Source organism: Dryobates pubescens, chromosome 21 (assembly GCF_014839835.1).
Source record: "Dryobates pubescens isolate bDryPub1 chromosome 21, bDryPub1.pri, whole genome shotgun sequence".
NCBI classification, from domain to species: Eukaryota; Metazoa; Chordata; class Aves; order Piciformes; family Picidae; genus Dryobates; species Dryobates pubescens.
In genome coordinates, this window is record NC_071632.1 from 9,081,211 (window position 1) to 9,099,628 (window position 18,418).

The 18,418-nt window shown below is 41.4% G+C and overlaps 1 protein-coding gene across 1 annotated transcript in view; it reads left to right on the forward strand.

Annotated features, from left to right (window-relative positions):
- Positions 1–15,221, forward strand: part of NRP1 (neuropilin 1) — a 118,117-nt gene extending 102,896 nt beyond the window's left edge. Inside the window, 5 exon segments of the mRNA XM_054171218.1 lie at positions 3,619–3,756; positions 7,339–7,610; positions 8,324–8,417; positions 9,999–10,058; positions 11,643–15,221. Coding sequence (XP_054027193.1) covers positions 3,619–3,756; positions 7,339–7,610; positions 8,324–8,417; positions 9,999–10,058; positions 11,643–11,932 — 854 coding nt within the window. The 3' untranslated portion in view covers positions 11,933–15,221.
- Positions 15,222–18,418: the final 3,197 nt, after the last annotated feature.

An 18,418-nucleotide genomic window follows, 5' to 3' on the forward strand; every position in this document is an offset into this window, starting at 1 on the left:
ATGTGCTCAAGAAGTGCAGCTGTTGGTTATTCCTTGAGATGATAAATCTGGTTTAGTTCGGTATCACGTACCCTTCATTTTGCAAAAGGCATATGGGATTTCGTCACAGCTCCCGCTCAGATTCTCTTCTAAGCTGCTGTCTTTTGGTTACATAATAGCTGGCTTTCTTCATCCTCTCAATGCACACAAACGTGGAGATCAGTCACCTAATGGCAGGAGAATTATCCTAGCAGGAGAATGGGACAGTGCTGTAGAGGGACCCCACCAAATGCTACTCATCCCTACTTTCCTTCCTTCTACCAGAGCTGCCAAGATGTATTTTGAAGGACAGTGAAAAGCACAGATTGACTGTAGTTTACTGTGAGCTACTGTATCAGGCCCCTGGGACACTTAATAGAAGTGTTGAACTATTCTGACTTTTGCTGGGGCACATCCATTGTCCATACAACTAATGAACCTATCCTGATGCTACAAGTGTCTATTATTAATTGGCTAGCAGGTCTATTTTTCCTTTTTATGGGTCCCTGGGAGAAGCATTGGAAGAGATGTAAGAACAGACAGTAAGTGATGGCATATTTAAGGAGCCCATAAAATAAGAGCACTCTGAAATGTCTTGCCTTTGCCCTTCAATTCCATTGCTGTCATTGGCTAAGGAATATGTTAACACAATCACTTTTAAGAAAACAATAGGAAAGTAGCACCAAATAGCTAACTTGAAGCAGGTTACTGGTTAAATTCTCCTCAGTTTCAGAGGAATTCCATTAACTTCTGCATGGAAAAGAAGTTCATTTTTATGCTACACCATGCTGCATGTGAGCCTAAAGCCAAAGAGCACAGACGTGGCCAAAGCATATCAAACTTGGGCTCTTTGCCAATTTCCTGGACTATAATTTCAAATGAAAGTGTCAGAAATTCTCTATTAGATGATGCTGTGAAATTTAGTGCTGTTTTGAAACTCTCCTAATCCAAATGTTCAGAGCTGGCTTCACACCATGTAGCAAAAGGCTTGTGACTCCTTGCACTTTACAATTAATAATTAAATTCTGGATATTTTCCTTATCTATTTCACTGTCCAGTTGTCTCTGAACTGTGTTCAGCCTTAGCAGCATTCATGGAAACTAAGTATCACCCACATCATGGATATCTAGCACTTCTCAGGCTATGAAATGGAGAAAGCAAGTATTATAATCTTCTTTCCCTGGATTTTCCACCCATTTACGTGCTTCTCTTGTGTCTTCTGCTATTTATTTTTACTCAGAGTTGGACAGTGCCGATCCTTTCAGTCTCTTTGTGCTGTGAGCTCATTCATGTTGTGTGGTACCTTCAGATCGATGTGATCTATCTACCACTGCTCTCTTTTCTTGTGGTTTGAATACCACCCAGGCTATCACTGGCTTTGCATGATATAACCCTTCAGGATTAATAAGATTAATTTTGGTTTACATTTTCTAAGACCTTTTCTAAAGTTCTATTTCATGGCTCTGATGTCAAAGCCAAGCAAAGCCATGCAATATAGCTCTCCCTAGGCCTCCTTGACAATGAAAGACTATTTTCCAAGAACTTGAAACTCTTTAATTCATATAAATGTCATTCTGTTTCTTTAAAATCTCCCCTTGGTTTGCAGATTTCCTCTTTTGGGCAAGATGTCTTTGATCATAACCCCATTGTCTAGAAAAGAAAACCCACCATATACTGAAGAAAGGAACATAATGGATTGTCTTTCTGCACTCTTGTGCTCACAGGCTGAGCTCTGCTTCTTCAGTGTTTTGAACCCAAAGAGGAATTATTCACCATGATCTTTCCTAGAAGGGGATAAGGTCCTCCAGGAAACATGTTCTCCCCATATTGAATTCCTGTGTCAGACATTATCTGTTTAATTCATTTCTTCCCAGCTAGGATGCCATATTCGTGACAATGTGGAGCAGACCCCTCTGGAGGCCAGTGGGAGGGAGGGGGGAGACAGGCAGGATGGGGTAGATGAAAGGAAGGAGCAAAGAATGGGGGCTCAGTGTGGAGTGATGCTGCAGCACAGCCGAGGTACTGACAGGCAGAGAAGAGGGGCAGGAGCTGCTGCACACTCAGGCCTCTCTGCTGACAGACAGAAATTTTCTAGGGGCCAGAGAGGAGAGGGCACAGTGGCTGCAGTGCAGGAATCCAGTAAGTTGAGTTAAAATTCTGTCTGGGAGCAAAGACCTGCTGAACAAGGACACAGCAGGCAGAGAAAGAATGACAGATAGACTATTTTTATATCCATTCTGTCTCAACCTACTCACTTGAGGTTTGCTCTGTGTTAATAAAATGATTATTCTAGTTTACTCTGCATTAAAATCTGGGTTGGGAGCTCAAAAGCCTTTCCAGTGTTGCCCAGGCAGCTCACTATGTTGCGAAGGTCTTTGCCTCTTCAGATTGGGAGGGCTCTACCTCAAAGGTCTGGCCAGCCACAGGTCCCAACACACTTCCCATATTCCTCTGTATTTTTCCCACAATAAACAAAACACATTCTAGAGGTTACATTATCTTTCCTGGCTTTTTTTTTTTTTTTTAATAATGGGCAAGAAACACAATTCTTCCCTCAGAGCCGATATTGATGGGAGCACAGAGTCCTTTGTTCTTAGTTCGTACTTGCACAAAGCATCTCATTAAAGTAAACCTAAGTTATTCGTTTAATAAGGTGTGAGTCATGCCTGAGAAAAGCCTTCAGGATTTGGTCACACTGCTGTGGGAAGGGTATTGCTCTACAGGGAGTTGCCATTGCTCAAGGTGAGGTAAAAGTTCATCTCAACGGGGTAGGAACCAAAAGCCCAAAAGGTTTCAAACTGCTTCTGAAAATAAGAAATGCAAGGGATTTAGGTGATATCTTTGTATAATCTTTCCATTCAAATTCCAAGTTCTATTGAAGAAAATAAGCTACTATGTATTAAACCTTTGGGCAGACTTAAAGAGAAGCTGAAAACAAGATATGATCTCATCCTGACCATAATACCAGACTTCCCTTGTTTTACATGGAGCTTGTTTTGAAGCTCATTTTGAGTTCATTTGGCAATCAGCCACATTTGTCCCCGTTCCATCTCAGTTTGTCCATTTCAATGCTGCCATCTTGTGGGCCTCCTTAGCTGTCTGGAAGGTGCTGGAATAAGTTCCTCACTGAAGCCACGTACTCATACATTTCACCAGAAATCCTTTCCTGCCAAGGACATTCCATTAGTGTTCCTGTCCTTTCTTATTTTTGTCCAGATCTGATTGTGAGTTGTTGCAAAACATTGCGCCGTTATGGTGCAAATAGATATTGACAACCAGAAAATAGATCAGATCCGCAAGCCAGAGCTTTCTTTTTGAGTCATGTATGTTACAGCACAGATATCAGCTAATGTAGGCAAATTAGAAGATTTCATCCAACCATTAAAAAAATGCCAAAATATGTGTCATAAAGAGGCAAGAAGTAACCACAGCGTTTCCTAGAAATAGTCATTCTTCATCTGCTTCCCGGCAGGGCTGCTCTGGTTATGGCTTCTCAGAATTTCATGTAGGAATGGTTCTGTTAATGGTCAAATGGTTTTGAAGTATGAAATCTGATTTATGTGATTAACAACCACATTTCATCCCTCATTTTTCCTGCAGAGCTGCCGCTATACAACTTCAACTGTGCCTTTGGCTGGGGATCTCAAAAGACTTTGTGCCACTGGGAGCATGACAACCAGGTGGATTTAAAGTGGGCAATCCTGACCAGCAAAACAGGGCCAATTCAAGACCATACAGGTAATCATGAGTTCATGATTTAGCCATTTTGCTCTGTTTAATACCAAAATCCTCTGCAAAACCATAGGAGAGCAAATACTATCTAAAATGTGTGAATTCAGAAAGATGCTCTGTGCAACCTAATCCAGCACATGTAGTCACAACTGACCATAATTATCCTTTCGGTAAGAGAATAAAGATCATTTATTGCCAGGAATTAAAGATACTCCCCTTCCCCTGATTTGCCTTTGGATAACTATCATCTGGGATAGGACAAAAAAATCTGAATGATCAAATGCTCTGCAGATATCCCTTACCAACAGATATGGTCACAAACAAACCTCACATTATTCCTGTTTTGCAGTTGCAGAGACTGCCCAGCAAGGTATTATAAGTGAAACTTCCCAGATGGACATATTTCCATGCCCTCCTCCTCTCCAGCCACCCCTTTCCAGAAATATCACCCTGGGAAATTGATTGGTTGGTTTTGTAGTGTCTAACTCATGGCTCTGCATAATTAGGCAATAAATATGCTGCTGGCTAGTGGAGAAGGGAGGGCACTTCGTGACCCACACAGCCTCTCCCTTCAGTGTTCTCTCTTGCGTACGTGCAGATTAATCAAATGTGTTGAGATGAATCCCCCTTCCCACTTCTACAACCCCTTTGCCTAATGAGAATGACAAGGAAATTAGACAAAATTGGACTTTTTAAATTCTGAGACACTTTCAATTGAATCTTAAGACATGTACAGTAGTTTCAGGGGAAAGGGAAAAAAAAAAACTTCTAATACTTTGACTATAAATGGCATTGTACAAATAAATGGCATCAAATTAACTAAAGGCAGTTAGCTGAAGTGAAGGCTGTAATGGTGGAAAAATTGATGTAGAGTAAAGTGAAATGGCTCAGTAGGATCTGACATTGAAAGGAGGTTAAAAGCTATGTTAGCCAGAGACTGACAAAATCTAAAAGGCATGCATAAGTAAAGCTCTAATTAAGACAATGAAGACAGAGTTCCTGACCCAGCACTGCAATAATATTCTGGAAATGAGAGCTATCTGCACTTTGCCACCAAGGATTATAGAGAGACTGAACCTGTCTTCAATCACGAGATGAAGAAATGATATTCTTCAAATGAGATTTTGTTGTTTCTGCTGGGCCCTGCTAGTGCTGAAAATGTATTTATTGTCTTAGCTGTAGTTTCAGAAAGTCTACCAGGCAGCCCCTTTTTCTCCTTACTGCTGTAGTTTCCAATGTTTTCCACCATTTTTCTTCAGCTTTAAGGGCACTTTCAACAGCCAGGTTTTGCCATTTCCCTGCCAGCAAGCGCAGAATGAGAGGGGTGGTTGAGAACACAGATCACAGTTTCAATGGCACTGATGTCCCAAAGAAGCACCTCAGTGTCACCGCAACACGGGCCAACTCCCAGGCACTTCTTGTTCTCAGCTGCACATCTATGAAAGCTGAAGAAACTCCACAGAAGTGGTCTTCAACAGCATTTTCTTTAAGACAGCAGGATATGCTGTATTTCACTTCAAGTTGTACATGTTATGATTAAATCTGCCCAGGGTTAGTCTTCTAACTGAGACACCTATCCTAATGCTGTGATTATTTTCCTTTTTATCTCCCTTTGGATTTCCCCAGCATCATTCTTTGCACGTGTTGTGCTGCCCTCTGCACAGGAGCAAAGTTGGAAAGAGCATATAGACACAAGTACTCCTGCTGAAAAAGCTGGACAAGATGGGACTGCAGCAATTGTCATTTTAGCATCCTTTTCCCCTATAAAATTCATTCAAAGAGCAGATGCTTGCATATGCATGTGGACCAGGATACCTTTAACTGCCCACAGAAAAATCCAAACAAAATCTTTAATATTTCTTTTTCTCATTCATTAGGCCCACTCCTTCCAGCCATTGGGTTTAAAGCACTCTTCTTTGTTCCTGGTTCATCTTTTAACTGACCTGTGATACTTAGGCTCCCCAGAGTAGCGACACTCACCTTCTCTTCCTCATTGGTGCAGGAACATACCATTACAATCCAGCAAGTCTCATTTATACATTATTTCAACAGAAATTCAAGAACATGATGTATAGGCAAAGACCAATGTTGATGAAACAGCACCCTTTCAGGAGATCTTCTTTTGCCTTTTGTAACATGTCTTGTGTTTAAAGAGAGATGTGTAGACTTGCATTTGAGCAATAGTATTTCTTATTATTACTTTACTCCTTCTTACTTTCAAGATATCTTTATGCCATAGCCAGCAAATGTTGTCTCCATCCTTTTTGTGTGAATGCATTACATGTGCAATCTATTTCTACAAGCACCAGGATGAACTTCCAATTTTTCCATCAAAGTCTTCTGCTAAGATGCTGTTCAAAAACTGCCTGGTGTCAATCAGAAGAACTTTCCTGTAGTCACTCTCTTACTTAGCAATTTTCTGTTACCAAACCAATCACATTCCCACGTGCTTCTCTCCCAGAGTGATTAAGCAAGCAATTTTCTAAGTTAAGGGTACTAAGTGTTCAGATTTCAACATGTAGAGATTCATTATGGTCTTCAGAAAACACCAGCCACAATCTCACTTTTTCAGGAAATGGGTCACAAATATACACAGCCCAGGACATTGTTCCAGTAACTCTGACACCATTTGTGACGATGTGCAGACTCTGTTTAGGAGCACTGCTTAGAGCTCAATTCCTGATTTCTGGCCATGGCTGTTCAAAGCTATTTTATCTTCCAGTGTTCTTCTCATTCTTATCTTCTCTTATGGAGCACAGATTACTTTAAACAGAGCTTTAAAATAGCTCTTTGCACAATTAATATAGAGCAGGGATTTGTGTCTAACCTGCTGAACTAAGGCCATCAGGAGATGCACACCAACAAATGGAGCATATGCTGCCACACCAAACATGTTTTTGCCTGCTTCTTTGAGCAGAAACAAATGTGTACTGAACATGTTATGGTTCACTCTCACCACAAAGCCAAAGGAGACTCTTGCAAGGGACACTGCCAGATGAAGTCTGGCAAAATCATAGCAAAATTGGATTGGAAGGGACCTTTAAGGTCATATGGTCCAACCCCCCTGGAGTGAGCAGGTGCATCTTCAGGTTGCTTGGAGCCTCAACCAAAATGACCTTGAATGGTTTCAGGGGCATCTACCAGCTGGACAACCAGTTTCACCACCCTCAATGTAAAAAAGTTCTTCCTCATATCTTAGTCTTTAGGTCATCACCCTTTGTCCTGTCACAACAGGCCCTGCTAAAAAGACTGTCCCCATCTTTCTTATAAGCCTCCTTTAAGTATCAAAACAACATAATAAAGTCTCCCCAGAGCCTTCTCTTCTCCATGCTGAATAATCCCAACTCTCTCAGCCTGACTTCATAGGAGAGGTGTTTCATCCCTCTGATCATTTTTGTGGCCCTCACTTTAGAGCACATCAGCTTTCCTAGAGCTCCCAAACCAGTGCTTTCTGACTCTTGATTGTGAGCCCTGATACATCAGCACAGAAAGAAAGCAAAATGATCAGGGCTGGTCAGGCTTTCTTAGGGAAAAAAAAGAGCCTGAAAACTGGTGTCAATTCCTAACACAGTCCTTCTGTCACAGTAGGAGATGGCAATTTCATCTACTCGCAAGCTGACGAAAGCCAGAAAGGCAAAGTTGCCCGGCTGCTGAGCCCCGTGATTTACTCACAGAACTCTGCCCACTGCATGACCTTCTGGTACCACATGTCTGGAGCACACGTGGGCACCCTGAAGATCAAACTGCGCTACCAAAAGCCAGATGAATACGACCAGGTACTGTGGACTCTGAGCGGGCACCAGGCAAACTGCTGGAAGGAAGGACGTGTTCTGCTTCACAAGTCTGTGAAACACTACCAGGTGAGCTGGGCTGTTCCTTGCTAAGCTAACAGACCCCAGACCAGTAAGACCTTGCTGAATGTGTAGCAGAAAATGTCACTGACAGATTGATGTAGACAGTATGATAGTTACAGCTGAGGTGCTGTTGCTGTGGTAGTGATAGTAGAGCTATACTTCACGGTATCTCGGATGACAGCCATGTAAACAAGCTGTTAGTGAAGGCCACTTAGTTTAGCAATCATTTTGCATCTGTCACAAGACCACATCCTGGCCAGAGTTTTGCTGCTGATGTAGAAGTCTTTAATGAAATCAGGGCATTACTGCTGAGTGCTAGGAGTTGGAAGGGCCTCTAGAGATCATTGAATCCAACCCCCCTGCAAAGCAGGTCGGCTTAAGGCAGGTCACACAAGAACATGTCCAGGTGAGTTTTGAGGATTTCTAAGATCTTCAAGAAGGTGACCTAAGAAGGTGACTCCACAACCTCTGTGGACAGCCTGCTCCAGTGCTTCATCACCTTCACAGCAAACTTTTTTTCTTTGAGGTTGAGCTGATATCAATTCACATTTGCATATGCAAGTTCATAAAGACACGCAGTGCAGACTGGCAGGCTACAATCAAACCAGACATAGATGTGGCATCAGGACAAGTGAAGACGTGTGTTAGCAACTAATATCCTGAATGCTGTAATTGTTTATCAACAGAAGAACAATGTGAACATTATCTTCTTTTGCCAGGTGGTTATTGAGGGAGAAATTGGAAAAGGGACTGGAGGAATTGCCGTGGATGATATTAAAATTGACAATCACGTAGCACAAGAGGATTGCCGAAGTAAGTATGAACAGCAAGAACAAGCAGAAATCTCATCCAAAGTATGATTTATTTTATTTTCATACCTGGTTTTGTCCTGACTATATAGAAAGTTTTGCACTGCAAACATCCTGATCTGAGCCATAGCTTTAATCAGAAGTGCCATTGGTGTCACCTCAGCACTGCAACAGCTGCAGTCTTTTGGATCAGAACTGACATCCTGCTCACATGGGTCACAGCATTTTCACATTCTCACATCTCTCCCTATATCTTAGATTGCTACCCTCTTTAAATTTCTCTGCTTTTCCCAATGCTTTTCCCTGTTTTAACTAAAGCTCAACATCCTATTTTATTACTTCCCTCTCTTTAGATCATTTACTACCAAGCCTACCTGAATTCTCTTTTAAAGCGCCAAATCCAACCCTTACTGGACACACAGAGAGGTTAAAATGCCCCCTGCTCTGTCCTCTGCTGTCCTGTATTTCTTAGTTTGCTGTGACTCATTTGCTCTAGTCACCAGCTCCCAGATATATGGGACATGACATCATGTTAGAACATGGCCATTCCCACGTCTGAGCTAGTCTATTCCTGAGATGCTATTTGAGTCCTTTTACCTCTGGCCAGTCTTGGGTTATTCCAGTCGCTGCTGGTCATATGTGGATTGCACACTGCACGTAACTTGGCAGCAGAAAGCCCAGATAAACACAAGCAACTGAAACTTGTCCTTCATGATGGAGATGAAGCAATGACTTTTATGTAGGAGAAGGAATGGATCTGAGAACCCTCAACATTAAAAATATGAACTTATGCCATGTGAGTTGGAAACATAACTGAGAGCAATAATAGAGGGTGTTCCTCAGCTTTTGTAGATGATAGCCTATTGAGGTAACAGGACAGTCTCCAGCTACATGGCAATTTCACTGCAGGCTCAGAAACCTGTACAATCTATTCTATCACACCGTCCACCTCCTGGGATTCATGACATGCCACCAGAGTGACAGTTACCAGGAAAGAGAGGCAGAACACACTGGCTGGTTCTCCTGCAGTGTCCTCAGTACCAAGAAGGGTGCTAGGACCACAATAGTGGTACTTCCCTGACTCCAAAATCAGAAAGGAAAGTAACTTCCTTCCTACCTCTACTTGCTTTGGTTGTTCAAACCAAATGCGGAGCTAAGAGTTTGGCCTGTGGGAATTAAAGCCAAAAGCTCAGTCTGAAACCCAAACACAAGTGTGCTCACTGCAGTCAGTGAAACTGTTCTTGTGATTAACTATGTCTACACTGATGAAGTGTTATGGAATTGGGCTCCAGAATTGTAAATACAATGAATGAGATGCTAATTCATCACACTGATTTCTCTTTCCCAGGCATGGAAAACCCCTGCTGATAACTAGAACTGTGCCAAGACTGGGCGGAGAGGAGTTTTTAAATCTTTCTCTTTTTTTCTCCATTAATTTTCAGAGCCCATCATAATGAACAGTTCTGTCAAGCTGACATAACGATGCTCTGACACAGGAAAATCTGCTATAGCATCATTGCCAGCATGATAGTCAATCAGTGTTTGTAACCCTAATAATCAATGTCAATTCTCTTTGCTTCATTAGAATCAACTGATGTGGAGAACGAAATAGATGAAGAAGAAGACCCAGAAGGTAATCAAACAGGTAAAAAATGTGTTGCTGCTAAAAGGGGATGAATTTTAAAGTGCATTTGGTGTGAGTTTCTGCATTCTATTTATTTATTTATAGATTAATTCTCTAGCTGCACATTTTATTAAGTTTGGTTTTTTATTTATCTAGATCAGGTGATAAAAAGGCTTTGATACCTGAAGGATTTGATCATTTTATTCTTCTGTGTTGTGTAATCTTATGGGCTTTGCATTTTTCATACCTGTCTCTCATCTCTCAAAATTTATATACATTCTTTGTTATATTGTATACATATATAAGCATGCACACTATAGCTCCTTAATATTTTGTTATCTAGAAGTCACGTCCAGAGCTGAAGAAACAGCTATCATTATATCTTACACTTTATGACTCATGCAGGGTCTAGGTAATTAGGCTCAAAACTCTTCAGGATAATTGTTTCTCAGACCTGGCTGAAAATGTCATTTCATGACCAGTCTATCAAAGCATTATCATTTTCAGTGATGATAGCTATAAATGGATCATTAAATGGATCATAATTGTCATATTGTCCCAGTAATAAAATCCACTTGCATTTTTCAGACAATAAGCTTAATATTCTTTGCTGTTACAGTCAACAGGGTTGCTAGTACTGATTTCAGTGAAAGCAGCATTTGTCCAAAAGGACTTTTTGGCTTTTCCTGCAACATTTAGCAGAGTTTGCAAGCTGATTGGATGTCTTTCATAAAGTGAATGGGTTGAGGGAAAACATGATGATACCCAGTGAATATTTTAACATGTGAGGCCAGAGTGCCTTTCTGAGACACTTCTGTCACTATTTCCATTTCAAGGTCCAGTTCTTATGTCAGTGAAGTGGAGATGGATGCAAAACAGCTGTCTAAGGCTTTAAGCACTCATAGTGAGCTGCACAAGATTTAATTAACAGTTTTGATCTAAATACTGCAAGATGGCAAAATGGAATCAGTCTGCTTATTTATTTCAAAGGTTCCCATTTAATCCAAGGCAGGATCAGACCCCTACTAATATGCAGCCAGATTCAAGGATTGGAAACAGTATGTAAAAAAAATCAGCAACTACTTGGGCCACATTCTAGTTTTCACTTACTTAGGACTACCTCCTAGAAGCTAGGACTACCTCCTAGAAGTGTTCACATGTAGTAATTTCTGTCAGAAACTTGATTTCCTTTCTCCAAATTTAGAATCATAGAATTGTCAGGGTTGGAATAGACCTCAAGGATCACCCAGTTCCAACCCCCCTGTCATGGGCAGGGACACCTCACACTAGATCAGGTTGCTCAGAGCCACATCCAGCCTGGCCTTAAAAACCTCCAGGGATGAGGCTTCCACCACCTCCCTGGGCAACCTGTTCCAGTGTCTCACCACCCTCATGGGGAAGAACTTCTTCCTAACATCCAATCTGGATCTACCCATTTCTATTTTGTTTCCATTCCCCCTAGTCCTATCACTACCTGACACCCTAAAAAGTCCCTCAGCAGCTTTCTTGTAGGCCCCCTTAAGATACTGGAAGGCCACAGCTCATCAAGCAAATCTCTAACTTGAATCAGCTTTGAAAATGTTGCAATTCTTTACTCCCTTTCAGGGTTTACTCCTCCATACCATACAGGAGAAGACTACGAGGATAACATCTCCAGGAAACCAGGCAGCGTCCTGAAGACCTTAGATCCCATCCTCATCACCATCATAGCCATGAGTGCACTCGGGGTGCTTTTAGGAGCCATCTGTGGAGTCGTCCTGTACTGTGCCTGTTGGCACAATGGGATGTCAGAGAGGAACTTGTCTGCACTGGAGAATTACAATTTTGAACTGGTCGATGGCGTAAAACTGAAAAAAGACAAACTGAACACACAGAATTCATACTCGGAAGCATGAAGGTAAAAGCGACTGGAGAAGTTTCAGAGCATCGGGATGAAAGGACATAGCTCGGTTGTGCTGGGGAACTCTTGATCTTCTTTTACTGTACAGGCTGAAAAGTGCATTGATGACACTGAGCCAAGCTTTTCTCAGGAGCTTCAATGAGTGTGTAACCGATAAACATGGACAACAATCTGTGTTAACGATCTGAATCATGTACAGTCTGCTTTTTCCGTTGGTTTTATTTGAAATAATCAAATGCTGGTGTTGAGACCAAGGATGATTGATTTAGAGCTCATTTTCTCTTCCTTTCTCTCCTTCTCTTACATTTTTCCCTTAAGGGACGGTTTTGGTTTTACTGTGCAAAATCCAAGATGCTGTCACAAAATGTATTCAGTGGGGTCCTTTGGATGGACATGCTGTCTGTAGCTCAGTGCCCAGAACATATTGGAGTAACAGCAATTAGTGGACTCCTGCCCCTGTATTTGTGTATAATTGCTCGTGTTGTGCATAGGCAAAGAAGGGTTAGGCTGTTTTTGGAAGTACTGCTGCATCAGTACCGATATCGTGTCAGCTCTGTTTACGAAGCAATACAGTCTGATTTTATCGATGTTTTCAGTGTTGTACTAAATTTTGTGCTTGTGAACTCCATAAAAGATTTATGTGCCATCATCAGACACAACTGGTAACCAAGTGTACTGCCTAAAAAATCAACAAAACAAACAAACAAACAAACAAACAAAAAAGTCCTTGGCACTGGCTAGTGTATGTCCTCTCAAGTGCCTTTTTGTTCGTACTGCTTCTCATTGTGTAAACATTAACTCCAGCTCTGCTTCTCTGCAGTGATGGCCTTGGCTTTGGTCTTACTCTGGTGGCTCACTGGCTAAAAGAAAGGTATATTTCAGTGCAAGGAAGTAGCCTCAATAAGGCAAGGGCTGATCAGATTGGACAACCTGGCTCGATTGTTCTGCTTTCTGTATTTCAACTCCATGTCTCTTGACCCTTTTGTATAAAGCTGCAATATGCCCTTTTATTGTTCTTTCATATAGAATGTATTTTCAAATGTAAAATCTCTCTCCCTTTCTCTTCTCTTTCTCTCTAAGTAGATTGCATAAGCATTTGCCATTGCCAAGGAAAGAAAACTGCAGCTTTAACTTGCTGGTAATGGCAAAGAGTTTTATTAGAGTTTGTGTTTTAAAAAAAGGGAAAATTCTTAACTTTACCCTCCAAAGTCGAACTTTGGGTTTCTTCTTAACAGCATAAAGTGACAGTATCTTTTTTCCTGAAGTCATGAAACGTGTCTTTTATCCTGAACAGCTTGCCTGTTAATTACACCAGGGAAAATTATTCCCTTACTGAAAAGATTGCCTTGAAAATGAGAAAGTTTCCTCCTCCTGCCCCTACCTGAACCCAGAGTTCTGTTCTCTCAGTAAACGTGTATTTTCATGCTAATCAATGCTAATTGGGCTTACACAGGAGTACTGAGGGCAGAATAAAATCCCACAGTGTATGTAGGGTATGTTCTCATCATCATGTTCTATCCAGTTGGCATTTCTGTTTGACCAGAAGTGCAGAAAGTGACAGATTTGTGAGCTAAGGAACGTAAGCTGTTGGGAAAAACATTTGACAATTATGTGGCAATTTTGTAATCTTTTAGGACAAATATTATTGGACAAATTCTGTTCAACAGCCTATGCAGCTAGGCCAACAGGGTAAAATGGAACAAGGTTTTTGTTCCCTACTGGGGGTCCAACAAGAGGAGGCGAGGGACCAGAGGGATCACTCCCCTCCTGCAGCTGTGAGAGAGGCCTCTGGGTGTTCTGCGGTGGCCCACACACAGACAGCCATAACTGTGGAAGAAGGCCACTTTAACCTTGCCCTGGGTATCTACGAACCAGCAGATAAAATCAGTGCAAACATGGGGAAAGAAACAAACTGCAGAGTGCTGACCTTGTGTTCTTCCTCGCTGAATTCTCTGAGTAGAGCCAGAGAAGTGATTGTGACTTTCTGAGTTAGTCTTTTCTAGAATTGCTTTTGTAGTAGAGCAATGAAGTATCCTGTCCATGAATAGGACTAAAGAAGGGCTAATTCAGCCTTGAGTTACACAGGGCAACAAAATCATTTATCAATCAAATGCTTTAAAGTATCCGATTGCACCAATGTGAACCATGAAACAGAAAATTCAGTGGAAAATCCATGAATAACCTAGAAACTGAAGAAAAGGTAGGGAGACTGGAGGTAAAAATGAGAGTTTTGATGTTGAAAATGCTTTAAAGATGAACCCGATAGGAAAAAAAAAAGTGGACAGTTGCTACTTCAAAGGAGTCCTAAAGGCAAAGACGATGATGAAAACGCAAACATCCACATCAGGTCATCAAACCGCAGATGCCTGAATTGGAAGAGTTAGGGGTCCTCCAGAAGGTGAGACAGGGCACCTGAGACCTGAAAGTTTTGCCTGAAAGTTAGTCCACAAAATGTCCCAGGTGGCAAACTCACTTTGGCAGAGAGAGAATTTTCCTTTGTATCTAACACTGTAATTTGACCGTGACGGTATCGCCGCAGCTAGTTAATTAACCCAAAGAAATAAAGGATTGTTTAAAACTCTTTTCAGCACAACACCACTGTGGCATTCAGGTGCTAGGGGTCTGTTCTTAGCTGAAAAACTTCTAGTCCACTAAGTTGACTGAGAGTTACATGCATACACAGCCTTGAAGAGAAAAATCCCACTGGGGAGCCCGAGCCCAAAACCTTTAGAACTATTCCTATGGATTTCAATAGATTCTGGACCAGCTTCTTGGTCTTGATCTTTCTGAACAGTAAAGCTGGTGGGTGCTGGGGTTTTTTTCTTCCTTTATCATAATGAGGATAGTGAAGCTAAAAAAAAATAAATATATATTTCCTTTGTGCTCTTCAGACCTTACTATGATAATGAGTATCTAGCACTGAAGATTTGATTTCTCTGAAGGTAACAGAATGGAAGTTGCCCTTCAATAAAGGAAAAATGATACTGCAACTTTACATGGAAAAGTATCTTGCACTGATAAATATATTTAAAAAAAAAATTATATGTTTATAAAGTTATTAATTTGTAAAGGCAGTGTTACAAAATGTTCAGTTTATATTGTTTTAGATTGTTTCATAATTTTTAAAGTGTAAAAATAACATATTTTTTTCTTTATTGAAAAAAAAAAACAAAACAAAACAAAACCAAGCAACTATAAAAAAAGGTTTTTCGGTAGTAAAATGATTTCATTTTACTGGTATATTATTGCTTCATGTTTTGTACCATCCTAAAGAAGGAAAAAAAAAAAAAAGAAAGATAAAAAAAATTGTGCAAATTTTTTTTACAGAAATTTTTTATTTTCTATGACAATATGACACTTGTAAAATTGTTGTTTCAAAATGAACAGTGAAGCCTTAACTTTAAATGACATTTGTATTCTCAGACACTGAGTAGCATTAAGAGGAAAAAAAAAAGGGGGAGGGGGGGAAAGAAAAAGAAAAATCACCTAGAACTGAACTGTAACTTAAATTTCCAAACTATGACTACTACATTCCAAAGAAACAGTTGAATTAAACATTTTCATAAAATATCCCACACCTGATGTATTTTATTATACTAAAGTGGATTGGGTTTATTAAGTGGTTTGGTTTCCAGTGTCACGGTATCACTAAGGTTGGAAGAGACCTCGAGGATCATCGAGTCCAACCTGTCACCACAGACCTCATGACTAGACCGTGGCACCAAGTGCCACGTCCAATCTCCTCTTGAACACCTCCAGGGATGGGGACTCCACCACCTCCGTGGGCAGCACATTCCAATGACAAATGACTCGCTCGGTGAAGAACTTTCTCCTCACCTCGAGTCTAAACCTCCCCTGGTGCAGCTTGAGACTGTGTCCTCTTGTTCTGGTGCTGGTTGCCTGGGAGAAGAGACCAAGCCCTTCCTGGCTACAACCACCTTTCAGGTAGTTGTAGAGGGCAATGAGGTCCCCCCTGAGCCTCCTCTTCTCCAGGCTAAACAACCCCGATTTCTTTAGCATCCTGCAGCAAGCACAGCGTTTTCATTAGGATTATGTTTGCTGGTAGGCAGCTCCAGCAAGCAGACGCCTTAATGGGACTGTTCATCACAGAATCATCAAGGTTGGAAGAGACCTCAAAGATCATCAAGTCCAACCTGTCACCACAGACCTCATGACTAAACCATGGCACCAAGTGCCATGTCCAATCCCCTCTTGAACACCTCCAGGGATGGTGACTCCACCACCTCTAATGGTTTGGGATGAAAACATTTACCCTTTGCCTGCCCAATTCTCTCTTCCTGCTGGGAGGTGCTCCTACCACAAGCCTAACTTTTAGCCACACAACAGGGATTTAAGAGGGCAAATCTGCCACTGCCACTCCTAGGTTGTAGTTCATCTCACTGCCACAGGAAGCCTGAGCCACACACGCTATGTGGTCGTGCACACCCCTTGTGGCTTGCTCTTAAGGGGTGAGATTTACTGTGGAGTCATCTCCATTTCTGACATGTTGCTCCACTAAGTAACTGCTCCAGTGGTAAGGTTTATGCAGATCATCTCCCTGCAATTTTCCACTGAATTCATTAGGACCTGCCCAGCCATGGCCAAACCTCCCAATGCAGAGCACAGGTTGCTGGCAGGAGTGAATGCTGCAAGGGCAGCTCACTGCACCTAATTCAGCATTCAGCTGGATGCTGAACTCATCTGTGGAACTTATGACCATGGGTGGGGAGAACTTTGAGAAGTCTGCATCCAGACCAGAAGCTTTAGATTCCACATTTCCTGGGTTATGCAATAACCTATTCGTCTCTCTCTAATACTGAGCATTCTGCACAGTAACATTTGTCAAATCCTATCTTTACATTGCACACATGAACAACATGCATACAGTATGTCATTAGAATGAGTACTTATGGGCAAATAGTTTACTTCAGCTACCTTTCTACTCCTGAGGAAAAGTATTGTACTTATTATCCCATATTTGCTGATTGTTTACCCTGGAAGAGAAAACAGCAAATCTTGTCTCCTCAAGTGAGCAGAGTTGTGGCTACCTGCTCAAAATACAACATGAAACTACAACAGGGCACATGAGCAAACCTTTGCTTTGTGGTCAGAGTAGGGGTTGCTCTCAGAAGGCAGTTGTGAAGGTTGTTGTCCATTTAATAACTAAATCTAAATTTCTTAGATATGTACTTCATTGCTCTCTGCTTCTGTGATAACCAGCCATGAGGCTCTTTAAGGAAAAATAAAGGGCAATGGAATTAATTAGTGGGGAAAAAAATAAGAAATCTCTGAAGTGAATCCATTGAGGATGAAGTTCAGAAAAGAGAGATGAGTATTTTAAGTTAAGAAAATTCTCTTTCTTCCATTTAGAGAAAATTAATTAGCCTATAAATTCACAACTACTTACCACTAAGCCTTCAGCTTTCCACTCTGAATCAGCTGCATAAAGGAAAGACAAAATGACCACAAGGGACACGAATTGCATTGAGGAACACAACTTGCAAACTTGACAGAAAAAGAAGAGCAGATGGAAATGACAGATGTGTCAGCCATGGGCAAGCAGTGCCAGGAGGGCATGACTGTGAGGCATAAATATTAGGGTCACAGTCTGTACAAAGGGTCTTTGGCAGGTGGTGACAAGCAAGCCCCATTATTATTTCACCATTCAAACATACCACCCTCAAGCTAGCAGCCACATAGCCACAGTATTGAGCACAGTCCCAGTTCCTTGGCTTTTGACAGGACACAAAATACAACTGCACAGCAAAAGGCAGATGTGGAGGAGAGTCAGGGGCAGCACAGCTGAGGTGCTTGGGTGAGGTCCACTGGCATCAAGGAAATGACAGCAGGGCCTACCTGTACCAATCTGCCTGCTGCACCAAGGTTGTTCATCCCACTAGAGATTAAAGGAGTCCTCATAAACCACCTTTTATGAGGCACATGAAGTCTTAACAGGTGCATACTAATATAGCTCTGCATTTGACTCTCATGAGGCTTTTCTCATGTACAGTTACTCCATGTCTAAGTCAGTTCTCCTAATCCACTTTCCCAAAGTCAGATGTCAAAGTTGGTTTTGATTTTCGCATTGTGGCATCTGGATGTTAGATCCCAGAAGCAATTCCCTTCCCATTCCTTAATTGTCCTGCCCTTTGCAATGCATTATGCCTAATAGCATAGTGGTTCAAGCAACATTAATTTATTAGAGTTTTAATTTCTTCTTTTATGCCATTTTATGCCTCCAGTCACCCATAACCACAATTTTATCTACAAGTATTTGTTAAATTACAACAGAGTGTATCTAATGTTTTTTTCTGCCATGGGATTCTTAGTGTAGCTGTTTTATTTGCCAATTAGTCCCCCTGGAGACCCTAATTTCTTTTCTACAGGAGGTCAGTTCTCTATATACATTTCTATTCTCATAGCTACACACAATCAAACTCTAATCTTATCACCTCAGGACTGATGGTGTCTCAATGTTCAT